The 16,299-nt window shown below is 40.4% G+C and overlaps 1 protein-coding gene across 16 annotated transcripts in view; it reads right to left on the minus strand.

Moving 5' to 3' along the window:
• PHACTR4 (phosphatase and actin regulator 4) overlaps positions 1–16,299 on the minus strand; it is a 152,048-nt gene continuing 135,749 nt past the window's right edge. For all 16 annotated transcript variants that reach the window (XM_082347743.1, XM_082347736.1, XM_082347735.1 and 13 more), the window contains 7 exons: positions 15,695–15,882; positions 14,454–14,607; positions 8,573–8,628; positions 7,288–7,349; positions 5,838–5,975; positions 5,140–5,216; positions 1–2,290 (listed from right to left, as the gene is read on the minus strand). In XM_082347743.1, the coding sequence (XP_082203869.1) occupies positions 2,275–2,290; positions 5,140–5,216; positions 5,838–5,975; positions 7,288–7,349; positions 8,573–8,628; positions 14,454–14,607; positions 15,695–15,882 (691 nt within the window). In that variant the 3' untranslated portion in view covers positions 1–2,274. The remainder of the gene's footprint in view (positions 2,291–5,139; positions 5,217–5,837; positions 5,976–7,287; positions 7,350–8,572; positions 8,629–14,453; positions 14,608–15,694; positions 15,883–16,299) is intronic.

The raw sequence follows: 16,299 nt of genomic DNA on the forward strand, positions 1-16,299 counted from the left end.
AATAGTATAATTTGTTTTTTTAATTCTAAAATACATTAATAATTAATATTGATAGGAAGACTGATATACAATGCAATTATTTATTTTACAAGGAGATTCTGTACATCAGGGAAGCATCTTGAAGTACAATACAACAGGCTTTTATTTCTTCTTTACATTATGATTGTGAATTGTTACTTACACGGAAAGAGAACACAAAATCCTCTTTATATATATATTTATATAAACACCTGAAAAGACTTGACTCCCAAAGTATCTTGATTCAAAAGAACACGAATGAGATGAAAGATGAACTAGATTCCTTGGTGGCACATAGAAAGCCAGACAAGTAGCTCAGGAAATCAAATCCTGTTTCAAGCTTGGCACATTAAGGGAAAGGAAGGCAGTGAAAGGGGTTTGAAAAATGTCATCTGAAGCCACAGAGGATGCTGGCATAAGCCAAATAGTTTCCAAAACAACAAGATAGAAAGGTTAGAAGAAGTTAACACTTAATGTGTGGCCACCTTATAGACAGACCTCTAACAACTTTGTAGAATTGTCACTTATCTTCCCTTGGTCATATCAAATATTAATGAATTTGAAGGAGATGTGGGCCCAGTGTATCTCCACAGCCATAAAGCACTTGACGTTTACTGAGAAATCCAAATACCTCCCTATACCCCATATGGAGGGAAGATGCTACCTTTTAAGGTCACTTTAGCTTTGTTTTAACCTGATATTCTGATTGTTCAGCAAATCTTACATGGACATGAAAGGAGGAAAAGAGAAAAATCCACTGAAAGATCACATACAGAACAACATGGACTGCAGAAGAAATCAGAAGAAATCTATAAAACAGCCACAATTTTCTGAACATTAAAGGGAAAAAGCCACATTCATCAGTTAAGTAGAAACTATTTTTTTCCCTTCCACTTAGAGTGTATAGGAATTAGAGGGAAATAGTAAGGCTGTATGGTTTTCAGTAAAAATTCAAAGAAAGCAACTGAATCTTCTGTTTTAGGAAATCATATTAATATATATTACACATACAAAAAGGAGTGGGGCCTGAGTCAATGCCCAGGCACCAACTGCACCGGCTACAGCTTGGAAGAGGAGGGGTGAGTGAGGTGGAAGCTCCCAGAGAGGGTCAGCAGGAAGATCAATGTTGGGAGTTAAGACAAAGAGTGCAGCTGGAGAAGGCAAACAGTACTGAGGAAAAGAGAGGAGCAGTGGGTCATGATCTTGCCCCTCCTAACTGCTTCTCCAAAGACCTTTTTCTATCTAGCACTCCACATCCCCAGGACCTTGCTGTGATTCTGGCTGGAAGTGTGGGGCTGACAGCACACAAGTGCTCCCACAGAGTTGCTGCAACTCTGCTTTATGGGGGAAAATACATCTCTTGGTTAGAATGATTTAGAGTATCATTTGGTACAACAAAAGTACAATAGCCTATACAATTTAAGCCATGAGTCAGTTTTCTACCAAGTTAGCCTCAATGTAAAGGCCTTTTTTGGTTTTGTTTTTATATACAGAAAACATATATGCTTTCTCATTTTCCCAACTTGGAATCTGGTTGCAGCTCAGACTGCATAAGTTCCCATCATTTCTTCAAGATTTCTTTCTTTTTTTTACAGATAAAAGTCAGAATGACTTGTGCCAAAAGGAAGAACATGTCAGATCCTGAGCTTCTCTTGGGCTGGACTGCCTGAAGAGGACTGTACTGCTGTGTTACAAGAGGTATAGTGCAGTGCTTTCAGCTGACATGCCAGTGTGGTATGAAGGCTTCCCCTGGAGGTGGGGGCCCCTTTTTCCAGAAGGTTGGGGGCCTCCAGAAGGTTTCCCCCATCACCAACTGGATGTGATGGCTAGAATTTAGCGCCTACACAGGTGGGTCTCACAACAGGACAGGGCAGGTAAGGCTAATGGTGCAAACTGTGCCTCAGCACAGGCAGTCATCCTGGGTGAGGGTGAGGTGCAGCCAGTAAACCCTGGAACCTGCAAGTGACTCAGAACATTGGTGGCTGGTGAGGGAAGAGCCCTCAGGTATGCTGCAGTATTAAAAGGTTCAAAAGCACTGACAAAGTGTTCAGCTTTGCCCAAGGCAGCACATGAGAATCCATTCCAGTGAAATGCTACATTCACAGAAGTGCTGTTCACCCCAGAACTATATCCCAGAGGACTCAATTCTGGCTGCGCTGAGAAGTGCTGAAGTTCCCTCCATGTCGCTCTGGAGACTGAAGCAGCAAGGCAGCCCTGTTTTAGGGGGTTGCTTAGATCCTCTCTCAAACTTCAGCATCATGGACGGTGGTAGCTAAAACAGATGATCAAAAAGAGCCGAGTTACCAGATATCATAGATTTCTTTGCTATTACAATTGACCCTTGAACAACAAGGGTTAGAACTGTGCGAGTCCAATTGTACGTGGAGTTTTTTCAATAGTAAATACCACAGAACTACATGACTGAATAGCCTGTGTAGGAAGTGGAACCATGGATACCGAGGTGCCACATATATGGAGGGGAGCTATAAATTATACGTGGATCTTCAACTGTTCAGAGGGTTGTGGGAGCCCCAACTCCTGCCTTGTTCACAGGTCAACTGTATTATCTTAAAAGTAATGAAATGAATGTTCCAATTTTAAAAAGTTATTTCTCCTCCACTCTAATCCTACCTGACATTTCTGTAGCATCTGATACGCCTGATCCTCTTCCTTCCTTCTTGAAACTCTCTTCTTTTGACTTCCGTAACACTATCTTTTCCCTAGTTCTCCCTCTTTTTCAATTGCTTTTCCTCAATGTTTTCCTGGTTCATTTTCCTCTGTCCACGCTTTAAATACAAAACACTTTTCTCCTTAAGAACTACTATCTTTTTTCATAAATTTGAATCTTTATACCTTGCTTTTCTCCCTGGACTCTAGGCTGAATATCCAACTGTCTTCTAGGCAGCTCCCCCTCCATGTGTCACAGGATCATCAGACTCAACATGTATAATTGACTTTCTAGTTTGTTCACTGACTGCCTTCCTCTTTTAGAATAAAAGCTCCTTGAGGACAGGGACTTTATCTTGTTCTCTGCTATATCCCAAGCACCCAGAACTGTATCTATCAGGTAGCGGGTGCTGAATATTCACTGAATAAATGTCCTAAACTGTTCGCCTGAACTCCTTATTAACTAAACAGTCTTCAAAAATCACATTGGAAATCTAAGGAGTCATTTTGATTACTTCCTTTAGTTCATCCCTGGAATCAACAGATTGCCAAATCTTGTTGATTCTATGCTTGAAATGTCTTTCAAACCTATCTCCCCTGGTTTGAGCTAGCAGCATGCTTACTCTATTTTAGTTGCTTCCTAATTGGTCTCCCTGCTGCTGGTCTCGTCATTCTTCCAAATCACCTTCCACAGTTCCACCAGGGCTTTTTCCCAAATACACGGAACTCCAATGGTTCCAATATCCTAGAATGAGTCAAAGCTCTTCAGAACACGACTGTAACGCATCTTGCTAGTCTCTCCTTCACCATGCTGCCCCCATCCATCCTCTGCTCCAGCTACATGTTCTATTACTCAGAACACGCATTTTCCTGCCTCCCGAAGTCTTGCTATAGCTGGTAGTTCTGCTTACAATGTTCCTTCCTTCCTTCCTGTCCAAATAAATTATTTTACATAATTTAAGATGCAGCCTAAATGTCACCTTCTCTATGACTTTCTTGTATTGTTGCTCAATATGGTACTTTACTACTAATACTACTAATAATAAAAATAGCTAACACTGGACTTCCCTGGTGGCACAGTGGTTAAGAATCTGCCTGCCAATGCAGGGGACATGGGTTCGAGCCCTGGTCCCGGAAGATCCCACATGCCGCAGAGCACTAAGCTCATGCGCCACAACTACTGAGCCTACGCTCTAGAGCCTGAGAGCCACAACTACTGAGCCTGCGTGCCACAACTACTGAGCCCACGTGCCACAACTACTGAAGCTCGTGCGCCTAGAGCCTGTGCTCTGCAACAAGAGAAGCCACTGCAATAAGAAGCCCGTGCACCACGACGAAGAGTAGCCCCCACTCAATGCAACTAGAGAAAGCCCGCGTGCAGCAACGAAGACCCAACGCAGCCATAAACAAACACACAAACAAACAAATAAATAAATTTATTAAAAAAAAAAAGCTAACACTGACATAGCCAGGAAATGGTGGAGTTGGGATATGAAACCTGACAGATTCAGGCCTCAGAATGACTGAGGCATTTATCATATTGATTGTACACAGTGGTACATAGGTCTCTTCCTGGATTAGACTATAATCTCCCTGCTGGCAAGTATGGTTTGTTATTTGAGTTCATATTACAGCACCCTGAATGGTGTTACTGTTGTTCAAAGAATCTGCCTTCTCTAATCCTGTCAGAGTTCAGTACAAAAAAATTCTGTAGTTAAAATAACCATTTGTCTGTACTGTGATCGAAAAAATGTTTAACAATATTTTATTTTCCCATTTTGCTTCTTCCTTTTTTTTTACAGCAAACTGTAATTGTCATTATAACTTCTTTCATTTAGCCTCCTTTTATAAATGTTCTGAGAGTCACCTAGATGCTTTCACTGATTCCATTTGTGGCTCGCTGAGTCTTTAGGTGTGGGCTGGGTCCTTAATCACAACAGTAATTCCAAATCAAAATGCTTCTTGGCTTGTTTCATGATGTTTATACACTAAATTGGTAAGATCAACTGTGCTAGAAAGGACTGAAACCAGAGAGGGCAGGCTGTTGTCTAGCTCAGCAACAGTTCCTCATCCATAACCTGGGACAGTGAAGTGCAGAGAAGAGAGCACCCAGTGGCTTTTAGTCATTCATTCCTTTCTGCACATCCTGGTTGTGCAAGTCAAGCACATTACTTAACTTTTTTGAGTCTACTTCCTCATCAAGAAAATGGGGATATGAACACACCTGGTATGTTTGATGCAAGGATTAAATAAGATAATATACATAAAATGCCATACTCAGTAAGGCATGAACTATGCCTCTTAGTTCTCATCCGTTTCTCTTAACATAGTCTTCTTGCAATTAACACTGAGTGTTGTTCTTTTAACTATGTCATTAGAGTTCTTCCTAGCTGAACAACTCTGCTACATTTGCTTTTCGGTGGAGCTCTATAGCTCACAGTATTTGGGTCTTACCGTGTAAAATGTTTGCTCTCCTCATGAACTTCCATCTCTGAGCTTTTAAATTCATTTAATTCTTTTCTTATGGCGGCCTGCAGAGTAGAAACAAAAACGCTTCAGCATCTTCTGTCTGCTAGAGTACAGCAGTGTATCTGCCATCTAGTCTCTACTGTGCTTAATTAACTCTGTGAGTGACTGTGACCCCTGGCAGGCAACCCAGAGGGAGGGAGGAAGCCAGGTCAACACACCGAGTGAAGCTCTGAGCCTGAGGCATATCGCCTTTCCTGACACCCTTATCTCATAATAAACCTGAACTCTCCAGTTAAATCGAAACACTTGAAGACCTCCAAAGAGATATTGTACTTTTTATAGTTTCCACAGCATGTAAAAATGCTTTTCCTGTTATAAAAGTGAAATATGGGTAATTACTAAAATATACCATCCAAACTCCCTCCAACCAAACATAACCACTGTTTAAAAATGTGTTGTATTTCCAGATTTTTGCACTCTGTGATGTAGCAGGGATTTTCTTCTGTTTCAGTTTTGGTGGTGGTGGTGAAGTCATTAGCATAAAGTTTTGGTTGGTGCATCTTGGTATTTTGTACCTTAGATATTTAACATTATACAAGAAGTAGAAATTTTGTTTATGGTTCCCCCTTCTAGTTAATGTCTTGTACCCTTCAAATAAAGAAAGAGAGACAAACGACAGACACCTTGTCAGCAGGGGTCAGTTTGGTCCAAGGTTTGTCAGCTCGCCGGTCATAATCATGAGCATCTGTTACCTCCACGTATTCATTAAACCTCAGAATCTTCCTGGCAAGTAGTTCAGCCACAGTTGGCCTTTGACTGAGCTGAAAGAAATGGAGGCTCTCAGTTCACTATGCCAGGAGTTAGGCATCAATCGTGCATTCAAACTGCCTCTAATCCAGAGCTTCAACCTTTCAATGCACATCGGAATCGGCTGGGGACCTTTAAACGTGACTGATCCCTGGGTCCATCTTCAGAGATTCCGGGTATCAGGAGACTGTTTGTTTCTTTAAGCTCCACAGTGCATAGCCAAGACAGAGAACCATTGCTATAAACCAGTATAACCAGTGCTTCTCAAACTTCAACATGCATACAAACCATTTGGGGATGTGGTTAAAGTGTAGATTCTGACTAAGCAGATCTGGGGTGGGGCCTGAGATTCTGCATCTCTTACAAACTCCCAGGTGATGCCAATGCTTCTGCTCCGTGGACCACATTTTGGGTAGCAAAAGGGTCAGGGCTACAAATTCATATCTAATACATTAGAAAGTGAATACATTTAATATGAAAGCAATATCTATTAATGGGTAATATTAAGGGTGAATTTCCTTTCACCATGAATAATGCCCAAGATATCAGATTCTGTAACAAATCATGATTTAAGGTTGAACAATCAGGTAACTTGCTCAATCTGAAGGCATTAAGTCCAGTGATGGCCTCTAGCCACCCCCAATCTATCAAGGATAATTCCTCTGGTCCTGGGGAAGGGGAGAAGTGGGAAAAATCAGGAGGAAAATGCCTAGATTCCTTGCTCTCTTGGGGATTCTTATACCTTTTAAGAAATGTCTAGAGAACTCAGACCAACTCCAAGAATCTACAGGAGGTAATTACCAACTATTATGGAGGGAGGGAAAGGAAAAAGGGCTTAATCCCAGAGTTTAAGGGCTAACACAAGTCTGGTATAGAAAAGATTCTACCCTAACTGATTTGGGACCAATGAGAAAATCCTATTTGGTTTTTCATACTTTTCAGGTGTTACTAAGGGTAAAGTTCAGTTCTTTCTCTGATTAGAAAACCACCAGTTTGCCTTGCAAAATTGCATTCTACACACTCCTCCTGTTACCGTTTCCACACATCAACAGCTTTTATAGTCTACACCAAAATCCCAGGTCTACCAAATAAAAGGTCAAAACTTGTGCAAACATTTATTGAGCACCTTCTTGTGCCAGGCTTTCTTTAAACAGTAAAAATGGGGAAAAAAAAGTTCTTATAATGATGTGTTGTTTTCTGTATTTTCATCATGTGTTCTATTTTCATAGCAATCTATGGCAATTCAAGTCAAATTTATTTCTTTCCAGTCAAATAGGTCATTCAAATACAAGACACACAGTAAGTGGACAGACTGAGACAGTGTACCTTTCTAGTGAGCCGACGTTTAATCTCTCGTTTTTCTGCCTGACGATCAGCTTCATTTTTAGCTACAGTTTACAGTCACAAACAAAGAATATTACTTCAAAATGGCAATCTGCATATCAAACGTTTCAGTAATTACACACAGATATTTCTTTTTTTTTTTTTTTTGGCCGCACCCCATGACATGTGGGATCTTAGTTCCCCGACCAGGGATTGAACCCGGGCCCCCTGCAGTGGAAGCGCGGAGTCTTAACCACTGGACGGCCAGGGAAGTCCCATACACAGGTGTTTCTTACAGGCTCCAAGTCAGAATAAAATACTTACTTTGGGACTGGCTAATCAAGACAATTTTCTTGTCAACTGGTGTAGTCAAATACTTAAGAGCATGGGTCAGCCAACTATGGTATCAAATCTGGCCAGCTGCCTGTACTTTTCCTGCCCATGAGCTAAGAATGGCCTTTACATTTTTAAATGGTTACATTTTGAATGGTCTGATAAGTACCTACATAATAGCTTCCTTTTGCTTTTTGGCCTGCAAAGTTGAAAATATTTACTATGTGCCCTGTAAGAAAAACTTCGCAGATCTTTGCTCAAGAGTAACCACTAACAATGGAGAATGGAGCTCACACTAGGTTTCACATGATACGTCTATAAAGGCTCCCACACTTGTAACCCTATGAAGCCTAATCCTCTTCAGTGTGGAGGTATTTAAGGACAAATTTCACCCTATAATCGGGAAAAATAAATCTGTACTGGATTAGAATGCTATTTCAGTTAGTCATTTACATAAACAGAAAGCAAATTAAATACATGGTCCTATTTTCTGACTTCGGAGGTATGAAAGCCTTAAGAGATGAAAAAGGCAGAACAACTGCTGCATTTGGGACTTGCTCTGGGGTCCCAGCTCTCAGATTCCACTAGGAATAGGAAGGTCCACTCCAAATACACAACCACTACCTTACCTCTCTTAAGACAGAGAAAAGTTGGGCAGCACACGCTGTCAAAACCTCTCAAATGCCCAAGGTAGGTGCAGGATACTATGAGAAAATTAAAATACAATTTTCTGGAGTATCCCAGTACACTAAACAATATCATAATGATATCTTGTAAAGGAAGCTTGGGGGGAACTATGTTCCTTCAGGGGTAAAAAGTATGAATACTCCTTCCTTGGCTAGAATACTCTCTCCTTGGCCCTTGTTGAAAAATGCTTCTCTTTTCTGTCATGTATATTGAAGTCAGAAACACACAAAGAAAATCTATAAGACTTCATTTCCAGAGCTGGACTCACGTTGTAGTATGTTTCGTTGCTCTAGTTCTTCTGGTGTTGGTCTTTGACTCAGTCGTCTAAAAAGGAGATAAATAAGAATATTGTCTATGTTAAATCTCCCGGTCCTGTTTATAAAGATCTGATTATGAAACACTTTTGAAACACCTTATGAAAAGTGTTTATGAAACACTTTTCACACTGAAAGTGTTAATACAGATATTACAACATAAAAAGGAACTGTACAGGCAAACAGGAGGCCAGGATTCTAGTTCTAGCTTTGATGCCAGCAAGCCCTATCACCACAAAAAAGCTCAGTTAGACCTTGAGTTACTCATGTGTAAAATGAAGATTTGGACTGTTCTGGTGGCAAGCAAACAGATTTGCTCCTTCAGCATATGGGTTAACACAGATCCTCAAAGATATTAATAAAAATTCTCATTTAGGAAACCAGAATGAGGACTGAGACTGTATATATATATATATATGTGTGTGTGTGTGTGTTTGTGTGTGTGTATACACATATATATGCATAATGCTTCCCATATGACTCTGATGTTCCTCTTTTTATTTTTATTTTATTTATTTTGTTTTATTTTTTTTTGGCTGTGCGGCATGTGGGATCTTACTTCACCAACCAGGGACTGAACCTGCGCCCCCTGCATTGGAAATGTGGAGTCTTAACCACTGGACCGCCAGGGAAGTCTTCTTCTGATTTTGATTTTGATTTTGATTTATTTATTTAATAATTTATTTATTTATCTTTGGCTGCGTTGGGTCTTCGTTGCTGCACGTGGGCTTTTTCTAGTTGCGGCGAGTGGGGGCTACTCTTTGTTGTGGTGCACAGGCTTCTCATTGCGGTGGCTTCTCTTGTTGCAGAGCGTGGGCTCTAGGGTGCGCGGGCTTCAGTAGTTGTGGCACATGGGCTCAGCAGTTGTGGCACATGGGCTTAGTCGCTCCGTGGCATGTGGGATCTTCCCAGACCAGGGCTTGAACCCGTGTCTCCTGCGTTGGGAGGTGGATTCTTAACCACTGTGCCACCAGGGAAGCCTCTCTTTTGATTTTTAAACCAGTGTTTTAGGAACCACTGGAATTTAAGGTTGTCTCTTTTGGAGTTATATTCTGTAAAACCTATGATTTTAATTTCAGTCCTCTCTGAAATATTTGATGAAGTTTCTCATCTCATTCCCAGTTCTGAGATGTTATTCACTAATGACAACTTGTCATTTCTAGAATCAGAAAGTTCTTCATTTCTTACTTTTAACGTATAGCTCTGACAGTATTTGAACTATGTGCTAGTAACTCTTCAGTTGCATAGAAAACTCCCAGCCCCATTTTATATACAATTTACAACTTTATGTATTTCAAAGCTTTTCTTTTTTCAATGTTCATTAAAAAAAACACCAGCACAGCTTTACGAAGGTATAAGTGACATACAATAAATTGCATGATTTGATATTTTGACATATGTATGTCCCTATAAAATCATCACTGGGACTTCCCTGGTGGCGCAGAGGTTAGGAATCTGCCTGTCAATGTAGGGGACACGGGTTTGAGCCCTGGTCTGGGAAGATCCCACATACCGCGGAGCAACTAAGCCCGTGTACCACAACTACTGAGCCTGCACTCTAGAGCCCGTGAGCCACAACTACGGAGCCCGTGTGCCACAACTACTGAAGCCCGCGTGCCTAGAGCTCGTGCTCTGCAACAAAGAGAAGCCACGGCAATGAGAAGCCTGCACACCACAATGAAGAGTAGCCCCTGCTCGCCACAACTAAAGAAAGCCCGCGTGCAGCAATGATGACCCAACACAGCCAAAAATAAAATAAATAAATATATTAAAAAATAAAAAGAGTTCATTAAATGATTTAGTTCCTCAGGGTAAAAATCTTAAAAAAAAAAAAAATCATCGCCACAATCATGGTAAGGAACATGTCTATCACCCTTGGACTGATTTCCTAGGGCTGCTGTAACAAATTACTACAAAGTGGATGGCTTATAACAGGCATTTATTCTCTCACAGTTCTGGAGTCCAGAGGTCCACAATCAAGGTGTTAGAAAGGTTGGTTCCTTCTGAAGGTTCAGAGGGCGAATTTGTTCCATGCCCCTCTCCTAGATTCTGGTGGTTGCCAGCAGTCCTTGGCGTTCTTTGGCTTGTAGATGCATAATTCCAGTATCTGCCTTATTCACACAGCGTTCTCTGTGTGTGTGCCTGTGTCTCTCTGTCCCAATTTCCCTCCTCTTATGAGGACACCAGTCATTGGATTAGAGCCTACCTAATCCAGTGTGATTTCATCTTAAGTTGATTATATCTACACAGACCCTCTGTCCAAATAAGGTCACATTCAAAGGTACCAGAGATTAGGATTTATTTTGGAACATACAACTCTACCCACTACAACCTCCCTGACAAAATTTCATTTCCTTTGTAATCTCTACCTCCCTGCCTCCACGAAAACACTCATCTGCTTTATTTACTCTCAACCTCCCTGCCCCCAGGCAACCAATGATCTGTTTTATGTAACTATAAATTAATTTTCATTTTCTAAAATTTTATATAAAATCATACAGTATGTACTCTTTTTTTGGTCTAGCTTCTTTCACTCAGGATAATTACTGAGATCCACCCAAGTAGTGGCATTATAAATAGCTCATTCCTGTTTACTGCTCTGTAGTATTCCATCACAGGACTATGCTCGTGTTCATCCATTTATGTTTTGATGGACATTTAGGTTGTTTCTATTTCGCGTGGACTATCAGAAATAACGGAATGGCTGGATCATATGTTGTTTGATTTTTTTAAAGAAACTTACAAATTGTTTTCCAAAGTAGTCTATTTTACACTCCCAGTCTATTTTACCACCACTGTGTGAGAATCCAGCTGGGCCTCATCCTCAGCAACTCTTAATATTATCAGTCTTTTATTATTTAATTTTATTTTATTTTAAAAAATAAATTTATTTATTTATTTATTTTTGGCTGTGTTGGGTCTTCGTTGCTGTGCGCAGGCTTTCTCTAGTTGCGGCGAGCGGGGGCTACTCTTCATTGTGGTATGCGGGTTTCTTATTGCAGTGGCTTCTCTTGCTGCGGAGCACCGGCTCTAGGGCGTGGGCTTCGGTAGCTGTGGCATGCGGCTCTAGAGCGCAGGCTCAGTAGTTGTGGCACACGGGCTTAGTTAGTGTGCCGCATGTGGGATCTTCCACATGCCGGGCCCCCTGCATTGGGAGGGCAGAGTCTTACCCACTGGATCAAAAGGGAAGTCCTTGCTTCTCCCACCTTTCAAAAAGTGGGTTGTTTCTTACTGAGTTTGGAGAGTTCTTCATATATTCTAGATATAAGACCTTTATCAGATACATGGTTTGCAAATATTTTTCTCCCAGTCTGTGGCTTATTTTTACATTTTTTTTTAAAAAATTTATTTATTTATTTATTTATTATTTATTTTTGGCTGTGTTGGGTCTTCGTTTCTGTGCGAGGGCTTTCTCCAGTTGTGGTGAGTGGGGGCCACTCTTCATCACGGTGCGCGGGCCTCTCACTGTCGCGGCCTCTCCCCTTGCGGAGCACAGGCTCCAGATGTGCAGGCTCAGTAGTTGTGGCACACGGGCTTAGTTGCTCCGTGGCATGTGGGATCTTCCCAGACCAGGGCTCGAACCCGTGTCCCCCGCACTGGCAGGCGGACTCTTAACCACTGCGCCACCAGGGAAGCCCTACATTTTTTTTTTAAACTGTCTTTCACAGAACAAAAAATTTTAATTTTGATGAAGTGTAATTTACCAATGTTTTTCTCTTAAGAATCATGCTCTGAGATCATATCTAAGAAATCTTTCTTTAACCCGTATTCTAGAAATTTTAGTTTTAGCTCTCACATTTAAGTCTATGATCCATTTTGTGTTAATTTTTTATATGATACACTGCATGAATTGAAGTTATTTTTGTGCCAGGACCATTTGTTGAAAAGACCATCCCTTCTCAATGAAATTGTCTTTGTACCTTTGTCATAAATGAATTGCACATATATGGGTGGGTCTATTTCTGGGCTCTCTCTTCTGTTCCATTGATTTCTTTGTCTATCCTACCTTTACGTCAATACCATACTGTTTAGGTTACTTTAGCTTTATAATATGTCTTAAAATAAGACAGTGTTAGTCCTCCAATCCTGTTCTTTTTGACAGTTGCTTTATATTTCCGTAACAATTTTAGAATCAGTTTGTCAGTTAAAGCCTGCTTGGCGGTACTTTGATTGGAACTGCATTAAATCTACTGATGTCTTGATAATACTGAGACTTCTGATCCATGAATATGTTATTTGTCTCCATATATTTAGGTCTTCTTTACTTTCTTCAGCATTATTTTATACTTTTCAGCGCATAGGTCTTACACAATCTTTTGTCAGGTTTATCCACAGGTATTTAAAGATTTCTGATGGTATTGTAAATTGCTATTGTAAATGTTAATCTCTTGTATTTCTACATTTTAATTTTAGACTATTCATTGCTAGTGTCCAACAAGCTCTTCTAAGACGATTATGAGCTGGGAAAAAACACTCAAAGATGAGCAACTAGCATTGCAATAAAGCAAAAAGGAATCTATTATTAAAGATCCCCATTCTTGGATGAAATATACAGTGTGGGAATATAGTCAATAATAATGTAATATCTTTGTATGGTGACAGATGGTAACTAGACTTATTGTGGTGATCATTTTGCAATGTATAGAAATATCAAACCACTATGTTGTGTACCAGGAACTAATATAGTATTGTAGGTCTATTATACTCCAAAAACCAAACAAACAAACTCATAGAAAAAGAGATCAGATTTGTGGTTATCAGAGGCAGGGGGTGGACAGGGGGAACTGGATGAAGGTGGTCAAAAGGTACAAACTTCCAGTTATAAAATAAATACATACTAGGGATGTAATGTACAACATGATTAATATAATTAACATGTATGTTGTATATCAAAGTTGTTAAAAGAGTAAAGCCTAAGAGTTCTCATCACAAGGAAAATATTTTTTTTTCTGTTTCTTTTATTTTGTATCTATAGGAGACGATGGATGTTCATTAAGCTTACTGTGGTCATCAGTTCATGGTGTATGCAAGTCAAATCATTATGCTCTATACCTTAAACTCATACAGTGCTGTATGTCAAATATATCTCAATAAAACTAAAAGAAAAAAAAATCCCCATTCTTAACTAATTCCTAATCTTGATGGACTCTTGCTGACACTCAGAGGGCCACAGTTCTGCATTAAAATTGCCATCAGCAAAGCCAGGTGTCTGAGGTAGGAGAGGAGAATATATTTTAATTAACAGGCATCCTTATTTAATTGTTTTTAAGGAATATGCCAGGAGTTCCACTTTCCGAGAGGAACATCTGAGGTGGGCAAACACTTGTCTGTATACCTGGACTCTACGTGTAGTACATATGCAGGAAGCTGGCCTGCATTCAGTCTCTCTATGCTTTTGGTTCCAGCTGACTTGAAAAATATAGTAACACATTGAAAGGAGGCAGTTACATGGAACAGGTGAAATAGATAAAATGGAAATTATGTGTGTGATTTTTAACTGGGCTGGCACCTCATGGTTGAGCAAGCCAGAAGAGGCTTGCTGTCCTGGGAGCCACCTAAATCCTTAGAAACTTAAAAAAAAAACCATACTTATGTTTATCTTATGGTGTAAAGCTGTGAGATCTATCTCATGGTTTAAAGCTCTGAGAGCCATCTAGTTCCTTAATTTCCAAACTCTTAGAAGATACCCATCTGTGTACAATATGTATTTTTAAAAATTATGCTATTTCTAAAATTAAAAAAAAAAGATACCTGCATGCTCCACCACAAAGTACGTCTCTAAGACATATACTGGCATAATCAAATCAAATCAATCTATTCTAAGAAAAGGCCTACCGGATCAGCGTGTTCGCAATCTGGTGCCGTATTTCATTCCACTCCTCTTTGCTTTTTCGAGGCCAAGAATTCATGTTCATTTCGGGTTCACTGGGTCTGTGGTTCAACTTCATTGCCAGTGTGTCTTTCCTCTTCACTTTGTTGGCCAGAGCACCTTTGTACAAGGGAAAGAAAAACATGTAGAAGCTTAAAGCTCAACCTCACCTGGAGCTAGGTAAGAGTCTGAACAAACAATATCATAATCCCAGCTTTCTAGCTGGCCTCTGATGATCCACCTAACAGTGAGGTGGGGGTAAAACTGAGGACATCTAAAAATCTTTTTAGCAGATGGCCTCAGACGGGCTAAAAATATCTTTTCACTTCTACCAGTTCTCTGTCTACATTTTTCTTCTTAGTAAGCGTTGCTAGAGGAGAGATGATCTAAGCAGGGGACAGCCTCTGAATTACAACACAGAGGCATTTGCACTAACACACCTCATAAGGCTCCTACTCTTAAAGCTGCTTTCCACTTTTAGGAATCAGGATTCTATTATTCGCAGATGTGTGTACATGAACATGTTTTTTTTCTTTGCCCCATGAACACAGGAAGCTCACTAGGCTGAAGGAGAGCATCACTTTTGTCTTTTCCACAAAGCCCAAATACCAACTTTCCTTTACTCCACATTCTTTAATACCATCAAGGTAAATAATTTTTTTAAAAAATTAATTAATTTATTTATTTTTGGCTGTGCTGGGTCTTCGTTTCTGTGCGAGGGCTTTCTCTAGTTGCGGCGAGTGGGGGCCACTCTTCATCGCAGTGCGTGGGCCTCTCACTATCGCGGCCTCTCTTGTTGCGGAGCTCAGGCTCCAGACGCACAGGCTCAGTAGTTGTGGCTCACGGGCCCAGTTGCTCCGTGGCATGTGGGATCTTCCCAGATCAGGGCTTGAACCCGTGTCCCCTGCATTGGCAGGCAGATTCTCAACCACTGCGCCACCAGGGAAGCCCAAGGTAAATAATTTTTAAATCAAAACCAAACACATACAAAACTGATTGACTCAACCTACTGGGCTCCCTCTCACTGGCTTGTTATAACAACGGGAACAGCAGGGACAAGAGTCTTTCACAGAGCCTTCCAAGAGCAGTCAGCCAGACGACTCGATGGGAGAGGGTGCCTGCTTCCATGCATCTTACACTTGCTAAGACCAGCACACAGCTTTATCTGTAAGAGAACTTTCTCCTTCCCTTTCCCTCCTTTTCTTACTATGATGGCTTTCATCTTCATCCTCTTCATCTCGGTATTGAATAGGACCTTCTGAATCAGAGTCACTCTCTTTCCCTTCTTCTTCCTCCTGCAGACACTGCGGTAGTTTAGGAACGACTGAGGTAGATGCTACATCTGCATCGAATGCAAATATGTGGATCTGCTCCTCCTCTTCTTCATCGTCTGGACTAACAAATTAACATAATTACATTTTACATTTTCCTTTCAGAGACATAAAGAATAACTGATTTGCAAGGCAAACTACTGAATAACCATGAAAAAGTCCATGAATGAAATAATGTATAGTTATTTCCCTTAATTTTTACATTCTTGCTAAGAAACTTTTTAGCAGCTATTAATCTAAAGGGCTCTGGGTTCAAATCCCAGATCTACAACTTATCTACTAGCTTGTAAGTTATTTAATTTTTCTGTAAATGTGAATGATACCTACCTTGTTGGCTTGTTGTGAGAATTAAATAGACAAATTCTAGAATGCACTAGTGTCTTGCACATAGGGCCCTGATGATCAATATATAAGATGCAAGTTTGCTTTGGTCTGATTGAATGAGAAGATTACACAGCATTTAACACAGTACTTGGCTCAT

This window comes from Balaenoptera borealis (genome assembly GCF_965194805.1).
Source record: "Balaenoptera borealis genome assembly, chromosome: 1".
In the NCBI taxonomy this organism is placed as follows: Eukaryota; Metazoa; Chordata; class Mammalia; order Artiodactyla; family Balaenopteridae; genus Balaenoptera; species Balaenoptera borealis.